The sequence below is a fragment of the Ixodes scapularis genome, unplaced genomic scaffold (genome assembly GCF_016920785.2).
Source record: "Ixodes scapularis isolate PalLabHiFi unplaced genomic scaffold, ASM1692078v2 PGA_scaffold0__279_contigs__length_252992795, whole genome shotgun sequence".
Lineage (NCBI taxonomy): Eukaryota > Metazoa > Arthropoda > Arachnida > Ixodida > Ixodidae > Ixodes > Ixodes scapularis.
The window spans coordinates 91,313,413-91,328,147 of record NW_024609835.1 but is presented as its reverse complement, the minus strand read 5'-3'; the positions used below and the strand labels follow the sequence as shown (position 1 = coordinate 91,328,147).

Genomic DNA, 14,735 nt, shown 5'->3' with positions numbered 1-14,735 from the left:
ATTACGGGATGATCGAGCGTTTTCTTTTTAATAAGAGATTCATCCCCTGAGCCATTAAAAATATTCTCAGATCTATGACATATTGCTGGAAAAAAATGAACATGTTCGGAATATTTTTTATTGCTTAGGGAGTCAACGGAAAATTCCGTACGTTCAAAACGACCAGTATAAAAGACGGAAACGCAGGGCTCGGGAGTAGTGAGCGCATTCTATTGCCGGCGCTCGTCGGGTGCGGACGATAGGATGAGTAGCTCCCACGGAGCGGTGATAACGGCCTTCGCGGGCCGCGGTTCTTCGGCTGCTGATAACTACCGCATAATCCTGCCCCCTCTGCCTTCTGGAATAGTCACGACGAACTCTTTATTTTTACACTGCGACGTAACCGGACGACCATACCGTATTGACGACTTTCGAGAAGAATTACAGCGACTGCAAGTACTCGGCGATGTGGCCTCATTTGGTGCTTATCAAATGAACCACGTTTGGATGGTCGCCTTCCAGTCTACAACAGCAAAGGACCAACTGCTTGCGGCCAAGGAGCTCACCATCAAAGGCAAGCGCTGTCTTCTCATTGACCCCCAAAACTCAGAACTCCGCATAAAGATTCACTGGGTTCCTTTTCTCGTGTCCGATGACACGGTGCGTCGAGCGCTAGAGCAGTACGGCCAAGTTCATGAAGTCACCCGCGAGACGTGGCGGGCCCAAGGTTTTCAGGGCATACAGTCGACGACAAGACTGGTTCGAATCACTCTGAAAGAGGGCGTCACAAAGGAAGACGTCCCTCACCAACTCCGGCTGTTCGGCGGCACAGCGCTCGTCCTAGTGCCCGGACGCGCCCCCTTATGTCTCCGGTGCAAAAAAACCGGGCATATTCGGAAGGACTGCAGAGTCCCTCGCTGTGAGGACTGCCATCGATATGGCCACACTAGGACAGATTGCGTTAGAACCTACGCAGCTGCAACAAGTGGACCACTCCTCGATGAAAACCTCGACATGCTGATGGACGAAAGGGAAGCGGAACAAGCAGCGAGCGCGGGCACCACCGAGTGCAACTCTCCCACGGAGTCACTGACCAGGGGCACGCCTGCGGTCATCCCCGGGTGTAACCCATCTGCGGCCCCGCTGACCAGCAGCATGCCCTCGGACACCACCGGGCGCAATCCTTCCGCGGCCCCGTCGTCCAGGGGCACGTTTGCGGCCTCAACGTCGACACCTTCCTCACAAGTCGAGCTTTCTGCGGACGCTACTACTGAGGGCCCACTAACTGGCGGTGACACAACGCCCGTTTTCCAGGCGGATGGCCGGGCGAACCAAGCGCAGGAGGCAGCGGTACCGGACACGGCAGGGCAGAACGAAGCGGAGATGGAGGTGGTTGCCACGGCTATCAAGCGACCTCTCGTCCAAGAGAACAGCGCTGAGGAAGAGGAGGACGGCACACCGACTTATTTACACTGTAAACTCGCCACAACCAGACGCGGACGCCTAAGAGCCCCGAAGCCCCGGCCTCCGCTAGAGGACCGGCACGAAAGGAACTCCTAGAAGGTGAACTGTTCCAACGCTTTCAGCGTCGTGCTGTGTGCAGACGCGTTTTGATGCGCGGGGTTTTGTTCTCTATTTTCTTTGGATCGCGACCATAATGAAACAGTTGAAATTAGTAACTTTAAATTGCGTTAGCCTGATAGCTCGAATAAGGAAACAATGGGTGTTAAACGCGCTGTTAAAAGAGAACGCAGACATCGTGTTTCTACAGGAAACGAAACTCTCCTCCGATTCTCAGGTGCAAGAATTGGCTCGATTCCTTGAGCGACATTTCAGTTTGTTTCATTCGAATGCTATCGCACAGAGTGGGGGGGCGGCTATCCTAGTTCGCAAAGATAGTGCTCTCGCCGTGCTTCCGGAGTGGGAAAGTGATAAGAGCGGTCGGGTGTGTGCAGTGGAACTGCTGTGTAATCGTGAGCTCTTTAAAGTTGTGTGTGTTCACGCCCCCAACACACCAGCAGATCGTAAGTCCTTCTTTATCAATCTACGACAATACTTGGACACATCGGCAAAGACGATACTAGCTGGTGACTTTAACTGTATTGTAAATTCGCGAGACTGCTCAAACGGGCTCCATTCTGATTCGAGCGTTGGAGAGCTTAAGAAGTTATTACGGGATTTTGACCTTCAAGATGTGACGGAAGTGGCGTCGGCGCCGTGGCCCGGCTATACCCATTGGCAGGGCAATTGTCACTCGCGCCTCGATCGTGTGTATGCGTCAAGCGAATGCGTAGCGACTGCGGAAGCATACAAGGTCAATGCCGTCGCTTTCTCGGACCATGCAATCGTTTCAGTGCGGGTGGGAAAAAGCAAACCTAAAGTAAAGAAAACATCAGGGTGGAGTTCTTGGAAAATGAACGAGAGCCTGCTAGAAGAGAAGCCGCTTGCTGCCAAAATAGAGGAAGTTCTACGCGAAACAAACAAGGCTGGCGTAGACGCTGTTAGGTGGGAACTCGTGAAGGAAGAGGTCAAATTAATCACCTTTCGGTATAGCCAGAAAAAGGCTGCTCAAACGCGGGCAGAAAAGCGCACCCTTGAATTAACTCTGAAAACTTTAATCGGTGAAGAAAGCCGAACCCCTGGCGTGTTCACTAGCGATATTCGCGAATGCAAGTCACGGCTCCTCTCGATTATGGAAGGTGAATATCGTGGTGCAATGGTGCGATGCCGGTTGCATGCGTTAGACACAGAAGAAAAGCCGGTTAAAATCTTTAAAACGAAAGAGCGCAATCACATTCGCCGAAATAAAATAACTTCTCTGCAAGTTGGGGAACAGGTTTTTTCAGAGCAGGACGACATCGAACGTGAACTCGTAGACACATTCACTAAGCTGTTGAGTGTGCAGAAAGAGGTAGATGAGACCACTCTAGAAAAATGTTTGGAAGCCATGCCGAAAATTCCTCCGGAGATTTCTGAGAAAATAAACGGGGAAATCACTGAAAAAGAAATAGGAGAAGCGATTAAAGAACTTAACACCAGAAAGTCGCCAGGTGTAGATGGGCTGGGTTCAGCATTTTATAAAAAGTTTTCAAGCCTTCTAATTCCAATACTCCGAAATGTGTATGCAGACATCTTAAAACGAAATTTGCTACCTCCATCAATGCGACAAGCAGTAACAGTTCTCATTCCCAAAAAAAATGCAGGCTCCAGCGTTACGAGCGCAGACAACCTTAGACCAATCAGCCTATTGACTTCAGATTACAAGATCCTCGCCAAAATTCTGACTAAACGCATTGAACAGGGTTTAAGCTGTATTGTGGGAAATCATCAACCTTACGGGTTTAAAGGTAGGTCGATCACAACATACTCCCACATAATGCGGACTATATGCGAAACGGCGGAGGCCGAACAACACCCCATTGCAGTGCTCCAGGTCGATCTTAGTAAGGCCTTCGATAGGGTGTCACACTCGTTTCTCTTTACACTTCTGGAACGATGCAGTCTTGGAGGGACGCTAACAAAGTATATTAAGATTTGCTACAGGGAAATCACTACTCGCTTATTAGTTAACGGGAACCAAACTACTCCTATAAAGGTAAAATCATCAGTAAGTCAAGGATGCCCAATGTCGCCGCTGCTCTTTGCGTTATATTTAGAACCTCTATGTAAAATAATTATGGCCGACGAGAGCATTCAGGGCGTGAATCTTGGCACCGGCCCAACTAAAATTCTAGCCTATGCCGATGATGTTGCAATTGTATGTTCGTCTAAGCGAGAACTGGAGCTTGCAGTAAAACATTTATCGGATTTCTCCAACGCATCAGGGGCAGTCATGAATATGTCCAAATCGACTGGGGCTTGGCTCGGCCCATGGATCACAAAACCCGAGAGGTATTTGGGCATGAATTGGTCGTGTTCAGTCTCTAAATATCTCGGAATTGAACTCGAAACTTTATCACTCAGCACCGGCCGAGAGGGCATTCATTTAAATAAGGTTCACGGAAAAATGAGCGAATGGCACGGAAGGTACCTTTCGTTCTTTAACAGGTCTTTTGTTTGTAACTGTATTCTTTTCGAGTGTATGGTATGCGGCACAGGTTGTGCCGTCCCGTCAAGTAGATATCCACAAGTTTCACAGGATTTGTGCAACATTTATCTGGCAATCTTTGTTTGAACGGATGCGCAGAACTAATTTGTTTCTTAGCCTTTCCAAAGGAGGTATGGGACTCGTTAACTTAGAACTAAAGATAAAAGTAAATCGTTTTCTGTTTTTTCGGGACCAAATCCACCCGGTTCTGGCGAGATCCTTAAAGTGCCTAGGGGGACGATACCTGTCGGCCTGGCAAGTTAGTACGGAAGAAGCCTCCAGAAGGGCTCCCGTACTTAGGTTTTACAAAGAGATTGAAGACGCCATTACTTTTTTTCAATCACGTTTTTCTTGGGACTACTTAATCCAGGCGAATAGGAAAAAGCTGTATTGGGACACTATCGACCTGGTAATACCGCCACCAATGTATCGCTCTCCGCCGGAAAGCGTAGAAGGGTCTACAGTGTTTAAAAAACTGCGTAAATACCCGGTAAAAACATGCATAAAAGACTTCTTCGTAAAATTTCATACAGAAGTGTTGCCTGTTAAGACGTGGCTCGAGAACAAAGGGTTTCTTTTGGCGGGGTCTGTCAATTGTGCTTTATGTCCTTTCCAGGAGACTTTGCACCATGTATTCCTGTACTGCACAAATGCTGAAATATTCTGGTCGGAACTCCGTCATGCACTTAACCTTGATGAGGCCCAGCCGGATTGGGGCACTCTAAAATTTCTCCGTGTTGCAGCTGGTGTAAACCAAAAGTGCGTAGAAGTGTTATTTCTGCTCGGGATGCATGCGATTTGGAGATCCCGTACGGATCACACGCTCGTTGAAGAAAAAGGCAAGCCTGCTTGGAGCCATTTCGTCGAAGGCTTTTCCTACACTAGTAACCTGTTAGAGCAAACGTGCATGCCCGGCTTCGAGCAGAGGTCCGTTCTGCAAGCACGTTTAAAAAACTACATGGTGAAAAGAGACAAGTTCATAAATAGAAATTGTATAATGCTCAACTGATCCTATGAAAATTTGATTGGGTGGGTTTCTATACATGTGTGGCTTCGGCAATGGCCAAGAAGGCCAGCTTTTAACTCTGTAAATAAAAACGTTTTTTTAAATAAATAAATAAAAAAAAAAAAAAAGGCTCGGGAGTAGTGAGCGACGTAGGGTGCTGTTGCATTGATGTTTGTATGTGCGATGCCTGTGTATGCGCTCAATATATGTTCACCTGATGCTTGTAGTGTGCGTAACGTGTCTACATGTGTTAGAGATTCCAGAAGAAAAGGAAACGTAATTGTGGCTTAAGAAAAAGAAATGTTTTTTTTGTTTTTTTTAAACATGAATTGGGCGGTACCTAGCGCCACCTAGCCCAGCTACTTGGGATTACTCTGCTTGACCCTGCCATCTGGTGGCAAGCGATTTAACATCCTTTTACGCTACACGGCTACGCCATAATTTCGTGTTACCGGGCTGAGATAAGCCAAGAGGTTGCTTCGGATTTGCTTTTTTTTTAGAGCGGCTTTTGGTTTTGCGGGCGAATGATTTTCACTCCTCCGTGATGTGCGGTTGACGCAATGGTTGACGAAGGAATTGTGGCTCGAGGAATAGCAAAGGTAAGACATAAAGTGCGCGATCTGGGTGCCGGTTGTCTCCGTGAACATCGCAGTGCTGACGATGAGAAGACTGAGTGACTGCGTGCTTTCGAAACGTAAGTTTCTTTACCTGCAGGGGTAAAGAAACTTCAGAAATAAATACAGTTCGCGGAAAGCTCGTGTTACGTTTTTATTTGCTGCTCCTCTCCCTTCGTACAATAGACTTAGTGTTCTCGTTAAGCCTTATCGAGCTCGATTTGCTCGATTCGTGGCCGCCATAATGTGATGCAGTCGACGGAGGAACTTTTGCTCCCCTACTTAAGGGACGAAGGTTTCTCCCTTTCTGAAGGAACATATATGTCAAGAGCGTTCCTCCCTTTAGGGAGGACTATACTGACCCTTTTTTCTAAGAGTGTATTCTAAAACGCTCTAAATAAGAACGCAGAATAACCAATTTCAAAGCAATAATCGCGCCCTGCATGTTGTAAGCTCCCAGTGACTATGCGCCGCGAAAGTAATAGAGAGGAGGAGATGAGAGCACGCTCTAGGACATCAGAGCGCCGAGCTCTGGTTAAAACGATTGGTCGGGAGACCTTAAGCGAGCTGCCTTTGTCTCCACTGCACTTGTAGCATGCGTTCCAACGCGAAAGTCAAATGCCGGACGCCGGCGTTCCACGTTCTAATAGGCCTGTTGTTTTCGGCCAGGGGGCGCAATAGCGCTCAGAAAAGGCTACCACAAAAGAGGCGCCTCCGCTAGCGTCCGCGAAACGCGACCATTTAATGCTGACGTGAAGTGGCGTCCCAGCGTCCTATCATGCACCTTCCCAGGGCGTAAACTAGCGTCTCTGAGCGTCGTGGCTGGGCGTCTGCTCATTGTTCACGTGCACTGACAGAGCATTTGAGAGGATGCAACGGTACGCACGGCGGAAACGCGATCTAGAAATATCTTATATTGCTCGCCCGGGACACTATTCAAAACTTGAGAGCTACGGGTCTATTCGGCGAGCGCAGCGGAGCAAAAGGCAGCTATACACCATTCCATTTAGCGCTCTCTGGGCGGCACCATTTTGTTCGACCGCAGCGCCCTCTCCACACATCCGGGAAGTTCAGCGGGTTCGGCGGGGTAAAACGAGAGAGAGGGCACGCGCCCGACTCCGCTAGCACACGACAAACCGGGAGGTTGCCGTTCTCCATCTTTGGGCTGTATTGGCGGGCTCTACCGAACATCGAACTCTCGCTCGTGGCTGCCGTTGTAAAGTGGTTCGCGTTCTTAGAATAGTTGTGGCTACTCCAAAATCGGCCAATAGCTCTCTGTTGTTTTATTTTGCTAAATGATCAACTAGCATATATTTTTTCCGTTACCTAAATAGCAGTTGAGTCAGCCAGCAGTACTACCCTCAACTACTGCTTGTATTGCGGCAGGAGAGCATGTTTTATTTCTTATTTCAGATTTCCACTCATGGTCGCTAAAGGCCTACACCAGTACGAAAGTTTGTATAGTAAAAAATGTACAGTAACCGGATTTACTTTTCGCCAAAGAGACCGGCCAATCTGACACAGTTTTCCCTACTTTTTTTTTATTATTATTTGCACGCAGGTAACAGCGCAATTGGACCCTGTGAGTCTTTTTATCTAGCATAATATTACACAACTGGCATACCAAAATCTGCGCATCTGCGCTTGAAAGTTTCAAAATGACGCGATTTTAAACAGAGTTTGCACGCCAGCCGGACGCTAGCTAGAGCCCACTCGGCGGAGCGGACGAGATGAGGGGTGAGACGGGGAGTGCATTTTTTTTTTCTTCTACCATCTCTGCTATGACCCTAATGGAACGGTCTATACCTTGTTTCAACTTACGTCCAGACGCAGCCGAAACTACAAGCTGATGGGACCAATCTGACAGCGTCAAAGGCGCACCATCGATTTGTTCGTTATGTTTCTGCATGTGTTTTATTATCACTGAACCAATCGTAAACAGAAAAAGGCCAGTGACTTGCGCTTTCGACGGTGCTTGATTAGTCCCATTACCTGGTTGAGTCGGCTGTCTCTGGACCTAAGCTGAAACAAATCTTCAGGTATCCCCCCAATCCTTCCTACCAGAACTCTGCGTTTTGATGTCTCCGCGCTCTCTCTTCTCCTCCCCTCCCTTAGTTTGTTGTTGCATAGACACATTAGATGACAGAGCGCCATCAATCGCAAGGAAAGGCAACCAATCCTAGACACCATCCTGAAGGACACCGCGTCGCTCATGCCAGTCTCCACACGTTTCAATGTTGCAATACACATTACAATACCGTGGCGTTTTGTTGAGTATTGTTAAAGAGAGAGTGGTTTAGCTTCCAGAACTAGTGAAAGAACTAAATAGGTGCAATTCTGCCGTGATGACCTAACCAAAATCCGCGAGATTTGAGGTGGCGACTCAACGTTCGACGTGGCGAGGTCCATTTCACGCGGAGCTTTGCATGTGTGCGAAAAAACTACCGATACAGTTTCTATTGTTAATCATATTACGAGTGCGGCTACGTTTTCTTTCCTTTATACGGCTTTACTTGCATCGTTAGGTGCGTTCCAAGACGCGGAGTATAGGTAACAACTGTGGTTTGACAAGCTCCTCTCACAAATGGAAACCGCTAATTAATCATAGCGTTTAAACACCTTAATACAATTCCAAATGACCTTATCACAATATTTATATAGTTAATGCTTGTACCAATTGTTTCCCATCAATTAGTCGTTTTAGCAACATCGTTCACAAATTCGTTTGAAGTTTATTACACGACTTTTTGAAAATACGTTTACGTATCAACGAGGATAGAGGGGCTTGTTGCGATACACTGGGGTTCCAGGCCGCGCACAGAAATGACCCGCCCCCCTCTCCCGCCCCTTAGGCCACCGCCATTACACCCAAATCTGACTACTCGTCAATTTGTCCTAACCAAATACGCGTCGTCACAGGCAAGATGGCAGCGCCCAGGCAGTGGTGACTCCGGCTGTGACAGAGCTTGTCGTATGCGTTGTTGGCTGTCGTTGATCCGAGTGAGTTGCTTTCAGATGTGGGTGCCATGATCTAAAGGCGATCCAAAGGAATTTTAGAGTTCAGTGTGGGAAATACGGAGGAACAGAATTTTCAGTGCAAATTTCGTTGGCGATCAGCGGGGATATATCCACGAAAGACACATAAACGGCACTGCTTTGCTCGGACCTCGGATGTATCCGAATATCGCTAGGATAAAAATTACCGCGATGTTTTTCCGTTCTCGTTCGCCATCAGAACTTTTGAGGTCTGCAGTGAAGTGGGTGCGATGTATTTGTATACATAATTTATCTACATAAATTGCGTAAGTCATGCTTGGCAGTGTGCGGTCGTGGTGTGGCTTTGTCCAAATCACCGGAGGCTAACTTTGGTGGCGTGCTGCGCCGGCGCTGCTTTCTAAATTGTTCTGGCATAGATGTGCACTTCCACGAAGCACAGCCGTTGCAGTTCAATGCCAGAAAAGTGGTGCCACATCCACTTCCATTCGGTTGGGCCACGGCAGCTGTCGAAACACCGAAAGAGAGGACTCAATCGGACAGCTTACTGCTAAAGCTATGTAGCTTTTTAGTGGTCTGGATAAGGGTGATTTCATATAAGATCGACCAAAGGGTGGCTGGTCGACATTTTTAAATCAACTGATGTTTTTATATGACATTGTCTAGTGTCTGGTATGAACGAATCCAAACTTAGTTTTGACTAGAAAAAATACTTGGGGACAGGAAAAATCGTAAGGCATGAGGTGGTGGACAGTTGCATTAACGCGCACTGATGGAGGGGGCCCGTTTGAGAGTGAATAACTAAAGCGATAACATTAGGAGAACTCTAATACGTTTTAGGCGCAAACTATGGGTATAGCTTGCTTGTAATATAAAGTAATCATATTTATTTAAAATTTATTTATTTTTCTAAAAATTGACAAACATGCCTGCTCGAACGACAAATGGCAAACTTTGGAGGTCTGTATCTCATGAAATAATTTAATCATTATGATATAATTTGCAGATATTATTCTACTAATATATAGCTAATATTTAAAAAATAACTAAGGTATCTGTGTGATACAATAGTTAGGATATATTTAGTCAAACATGGAAAAAAAATCAAACAAAGAAAAATTTCGATGCGAATAAAAAAAAAACACCACCCTCGATTTTTTTAAATTTAGGTAACCTGTTATACTCTATTTCGGCATTCATTTCCATTAAAAACATGTTGCATCATTTTATTGAGAAAGAAGATACAACTCCCCAAAATAGGGTCCTTTTTCAAAGCCTACACTTAGCAGTGTTTTACACAAGAACTGACTCTGAGTTCCAGTTTCATGAAACCAACACACATCTTTTATATATTTTTATTCAGATGAGGCCAATGATAACTAAAGAAATCGTTCACACACTTAAATTAAGGAGAAACTACTGTGTACAAAGAGGTATCATATTACGGACTAGTGATCCGAGAAAAGATCATGCAGCCATCGGCCACTAGGAACTTTGTTTACTTTATTCTCCTGTGACACTATATGCTATTCCCTCTTCCGCTCTACCTTCATCTCTCTCTCTCTCTCTCTCTCTCATATATATCCCTGATATATATCCAGAACAAAAACATGTTCAAGCATTCCCTTTCTGCGTGGTAGTGTTCTGTGGCTAGCAAAAATCATTTCCTCGCTAAGCTCACGATTATGGCAAAATAGTTGCCGGAAACCGCAGACGACACTCGTCGCTAGTTCTGGCAAAACGGCCGATATAATCTTTTTTTCGCATTTCCCCGCTTGCTGTCGAGGACAAGGGGGTTCGCTTCAACCAGCAAAACATGGCCGCCGACGCCTGTTTTTTTTTCACTTAAACAGCGCAATTAAGTTACGTAAGGAAGAGACAAGAGGAAGGAAAGAGCGCTGTGCTTGATTGCGAAAGAACAGATTCTTGCCTTGCACACACACATAACGATTAGATGAATATATGAAGAAACAGGGTCTAGAGGAGAGAAACACGGTACAGAGCCCATTGTAGAAGAAAGGTATTGTACCTCTTGTCTCTTCCTTACGTAACTTATTTGCGCTGTTTAAGTGAAGATGTCTATCCAACTCGCCCAGCAACTCATTTTGGTGCGACGCCTGTTTACTGAGCAGTCATGCCTGTCGCCATCTCACTCGCTGGCGTCACGGGCGATAATATCAGGCACAAAGGGGCACACCAACCGGCAGCATTAACCCCAAATACTCGAGCCTCGCGTAAATACATAGAGTGTAAACGCTGTCGCCATGTTATCGTAGTAAGACCGCCCCCCCCCCCCTCCCCCAACGGGGGACTGCAGTACGCCACGGCGTACTAACACAACGGCGACGATATCGACATCGCGGGCTCCGAATTTTCCCATAGTTCTACTCCACGGGCATTTCTCGAAACGCTTGATATTGTGTACGCCCGCCTGGAAGGATTTCAGGCGCGTAGTTAACATAAGGCGGTTCTCCGCGGCAAAAGAAAGCAATTTCACAAAAGCTTAAAAGCGGCGGCGACGCGTGTGCGGTGAACGCTTGTAGTTTTGGTGTAGACAGGGTGTGTGTTCTCGTTGTTGACACCAGCCGGCGATAAGGCACTGCAGGCGGTAGCTCAGTACAGCAAGGGCTAATCCGAGTGGCCATCAACGTAACCCCACCGCCAACCCCTCGCGAACCGGTCGCCGACATGGCTCAGGCTGTGTCATGAACCACGTGGTAGAAGCTCGGGTGCTTTCATATCAGCGCGTGGAGGGACGACAGTGCGATTCCGGAAAGTCTTTTTCGAAGGCCGCTGACCACAATTTTTTGTCTGGAGACTTTCCCTCTTTCTTCCTTTGACGTGGATCAAGCTTTGCCGACAGCCTCAGTTGTGACCTCTCTTTTCAAATGTACGTTTGCAGTGAGTGAGCTCCTCAGCCTCGGACTTGTCACGTGTGCACCCAGTAGTTCTTTCACTTGGCAATTATATGCCATCAGTTGGGGTTTAATTTCTATTATTTATGTATACATTATGAAGACGTCCTGGAGCTCCGAACGAGTGTTTTGTGCAGATTACTTTTGCAAACATAAAAAGACTATACCAAAGCAGCGGAATTTTCGAAGTGTTGGCGAGTTGGACCTAAACTCGTTGAAGCAAATTCTTCCGCCTGACTGTTCCACCAAAGTGAGTGCGACGGACTACCTGTGCTACCATTGCTTCATGCACATCACTAAGGAGATCTCGATGCGAAGCTCAGAGCAGTGCCCTGACATATTTGTGCCAGCTGAAGAAGCAATTGAAGATCTAAATCGCAGCATACTACCTACAGATGTGTCGCCGCTGAGACAACCAAGCGTCGTAAGAAGTCGGGACAGGCCTGCCTATGTCAAGAGAAAGCAGACAGAACTGGAGCAGGTTGCTGTCAAGAATATACGCTCAAGGCTACGTATTGCGTACGACAGGGACGCACCATCGGGGTCGTCCGAACCAACATGCTCCACATGCACTGAGTGGGTGGACAACTTTCGGCAGGCCTTTGAAACCGCCACCTCTCTCCGGGAACGTTGTCAACTGGTTACACTCCTGCCGTCAACACTGACGAAGAATGAGTTTCAAAAGATGATTCCACAGGCCTCAATGTACCTCATCAGTAAATCCCGAAAACTCAAGGAAAAGCATGGCGTGTGGTATGAGCCGGATCCTTACATGAGGTGCAAGGTGAGCCCTGAGAACCTGTCCTGCCCTAGAGTACTTCACGAAAGACGAGCTACAATGTTCGCGCCAAAGTCCCAACCAGAAGGACGTCATCTCTGTCATGCTCAACGGAGAGAAAACGTTCGTGCCAAAGCGCTTCATGACACGCTCAATACGAAAGGCCTTCCGTATATACAAAGACAAGCATCCCGATTCCGGCGTTGGGCTAACGAAATTTTATTCGTTGCGCCCTAGATGGGTCCAATGTATTCCACACAAGGAAGTGTGCGTTTGTGTGCGCTGCGCCAATTATTATCTTTGTATTGCCGCTCTAGAGAACGTTACAGGATCAACATTCAACACTGGTGAAATGAACTCGGCATTTCTGTGCGACCCAGCAACAGAACTGTGCCTTCAAGGAGACTGTGATCACTGCCCAAAAGGCCAGTTTCTTACACTCCAGGAACTGGATATCCCGGAGGATGAAGAGATTGTGCTTGCAACATGGGAGTCCGGCGACCTTGTGAAAAAAACTTTGGAACCTGAGACTTTCCTAAAAGTCATCCAAGTGACGGTTGGAAGTTGGGTACTTCACAACCATATCCGGCAAACGCAAGGTAAAGCGATCTACGATGAAAAACAGTGCATGCAACGCGGGAGCATTGTCTTTCATTTTGACTTTGCTGAAAACTGGACCATCGTGCTTCCTGACGAAGTGCAAGCATATCACTGGAAAAAAAAACAAGTTTCGATATTTACATGTGTAGTGACGACAAGAAAATCTACAAACAGCTTTGCCATCATCAGTGAGGACCTGTGTCACGACGCCGCTCACGCTTGCTTGGCTCTAGAAAAAGTGAAGGAGTGGGTTGAAGACAACGTTGCGGTATACTCGTACGTGACGTACGTAAGTGACGGCGCCGCCAGTCATTTCAAGAATCGCTACCAGCTTCACCAATTTGCAAAGGACGATTGCCCACAAGCCCAGTGGTTATTTTCTGCATCTGGACATGGGAAAAATGCATGTGACGGAGTTGGCGGACTCGTGAAGCACCAGGCCACGCTGAACAACCTGAGAGAACGTTCAGTAAGCGCAATTCAGACGGCCAGGACAATGGTGAGCGTTCTATCAAAGAAACTGAAAGGCGTGCATCTTGTATATCTGGACGAAAATGAGGTTGTTCGGTATCGTGAACAAAAAAAAAGAAGAGTGGCTGACGGTGCGCGCCTTCCCTGGCATTCAGTCTTGGCACGCGTGGCGGCTCAGCAAGTCATCAACAGAAGGGACCTGTGACGTATATGTAGCACGGACAGTCGGATCTGTTTGGAAGCAACTTTATTAAATGGGTACAGCGAGGAAAACCTTAGCGTAAAGTGCCGAATTTGATTTCCCAAAGACTGCTCATTTTGAATGCAGGGACATCTTATTTATCACATTTTTCTTCACGGGGTATTTAACCTACTGTTTTTGTTGGTGGTTACTAATAATTTTTATCTGATCACTATAAAAAAAATCCCAAAATGTTATCCTCGAGCAGGATAAAATATATCGGCTTGCCACGATTCATTCATACACCGAGAGCATCGAAGCTGCTCCAGTTAGGCACTATGGCATCCGTCACCTGAAATTGTTTGTAATCGTAAATACACAGCCAACCTAAATATCTTACTATTATATCTTTGTTTTTGTGTGTGGAAGTAAAGTTATTTATTTTACTCTAGATGTAAAATATACCGGAAGGTACAACTTCACACTGCATCATCTTTTCTCAAATCATTAGTCTCTAATATGATACCACTTTGTACGCTTATGTAAAATGCTGTATATAGTTTCTCCTCCCTTTTACTGTGTGACCGATCGCTCTTTTTATCAATGACCTCATCTGAATAAATGTATATAAAAGATTTGTGCAAGTTTCATTTAACTGGAACTCAGAGTCACTTCTTGTATAGGACACTGCTAAGTGTAGGCTTTGAAAAAGGACCCTACTTTGGGGAGTTGTATCTTCTTTCTCAATAAAATGATGCAACATGTTTTTATTGGAAATGAATGCCGAAATAGAGTATAACAGGTTACCTAAATTTAAAAAAAATCGAGGGTGGTGTTTTTTTTTTTTATTTGCATTGGAATTTTTCTTTGTTTGATTTTTTTCCCATGTTTGCCTAAATATATTGTAACTATTGTGTCACTCAGATACCTTATTTATTTTTTCAATAATAGCCATATATTAGTAAAATAATGTCTGCAAGTTATGTAATAATGATTAAATTATTTCATGAGATACAGATTTCCAAAGTTTGCCATTTGTCGTTCGAGCAGGCATGTTTGGCAATTTTTAGAAAACTAAATAAATTTTAAATAAATATTATTACTTTATAT

The 14,735-nt window shown here is 46.1% G+C and overlaps 1 protein-coding gene across 2 annotated transcripts; it reads left to right on the top strand.

Annotated features, from left to right (window-relative positions):
• Positions 1–225: 225 nt before the first annotated feature.
• On the top strand, positions 226–4,803 carry LOC120843703. 2 transcript variants are annotated; one of them, XR_006077484.1, is made up of 2 exons: positions 226–2,003; positions 4,683–4,770. XR_006077484.1 is itself a non-coding variant. In XM_040215129.3 (2 exons), the coding sequence occupies exon 1, from the start codon at positions 244–246 to the stop codon at positions 1,537–1,539; it is 1,296 nt and encodes a 431-aa protein (XP_040071063.1). In that variant the 5' UTR covers positions 226–243; the 3' UTR covers positions 1,540–1,542; positions 4,683–4,803. The 2 variants fall into 2 exon arrangements, 1 of the variants encoding a protein (XP_040071063.1); XM_040215129.3 differs by having other exon boundaries at positions 226–1,542; positions 4,683–4,803.
• The last annotated feature ends 9,932 nt before the right edge of the window (positions 4,804–14,735 follow it).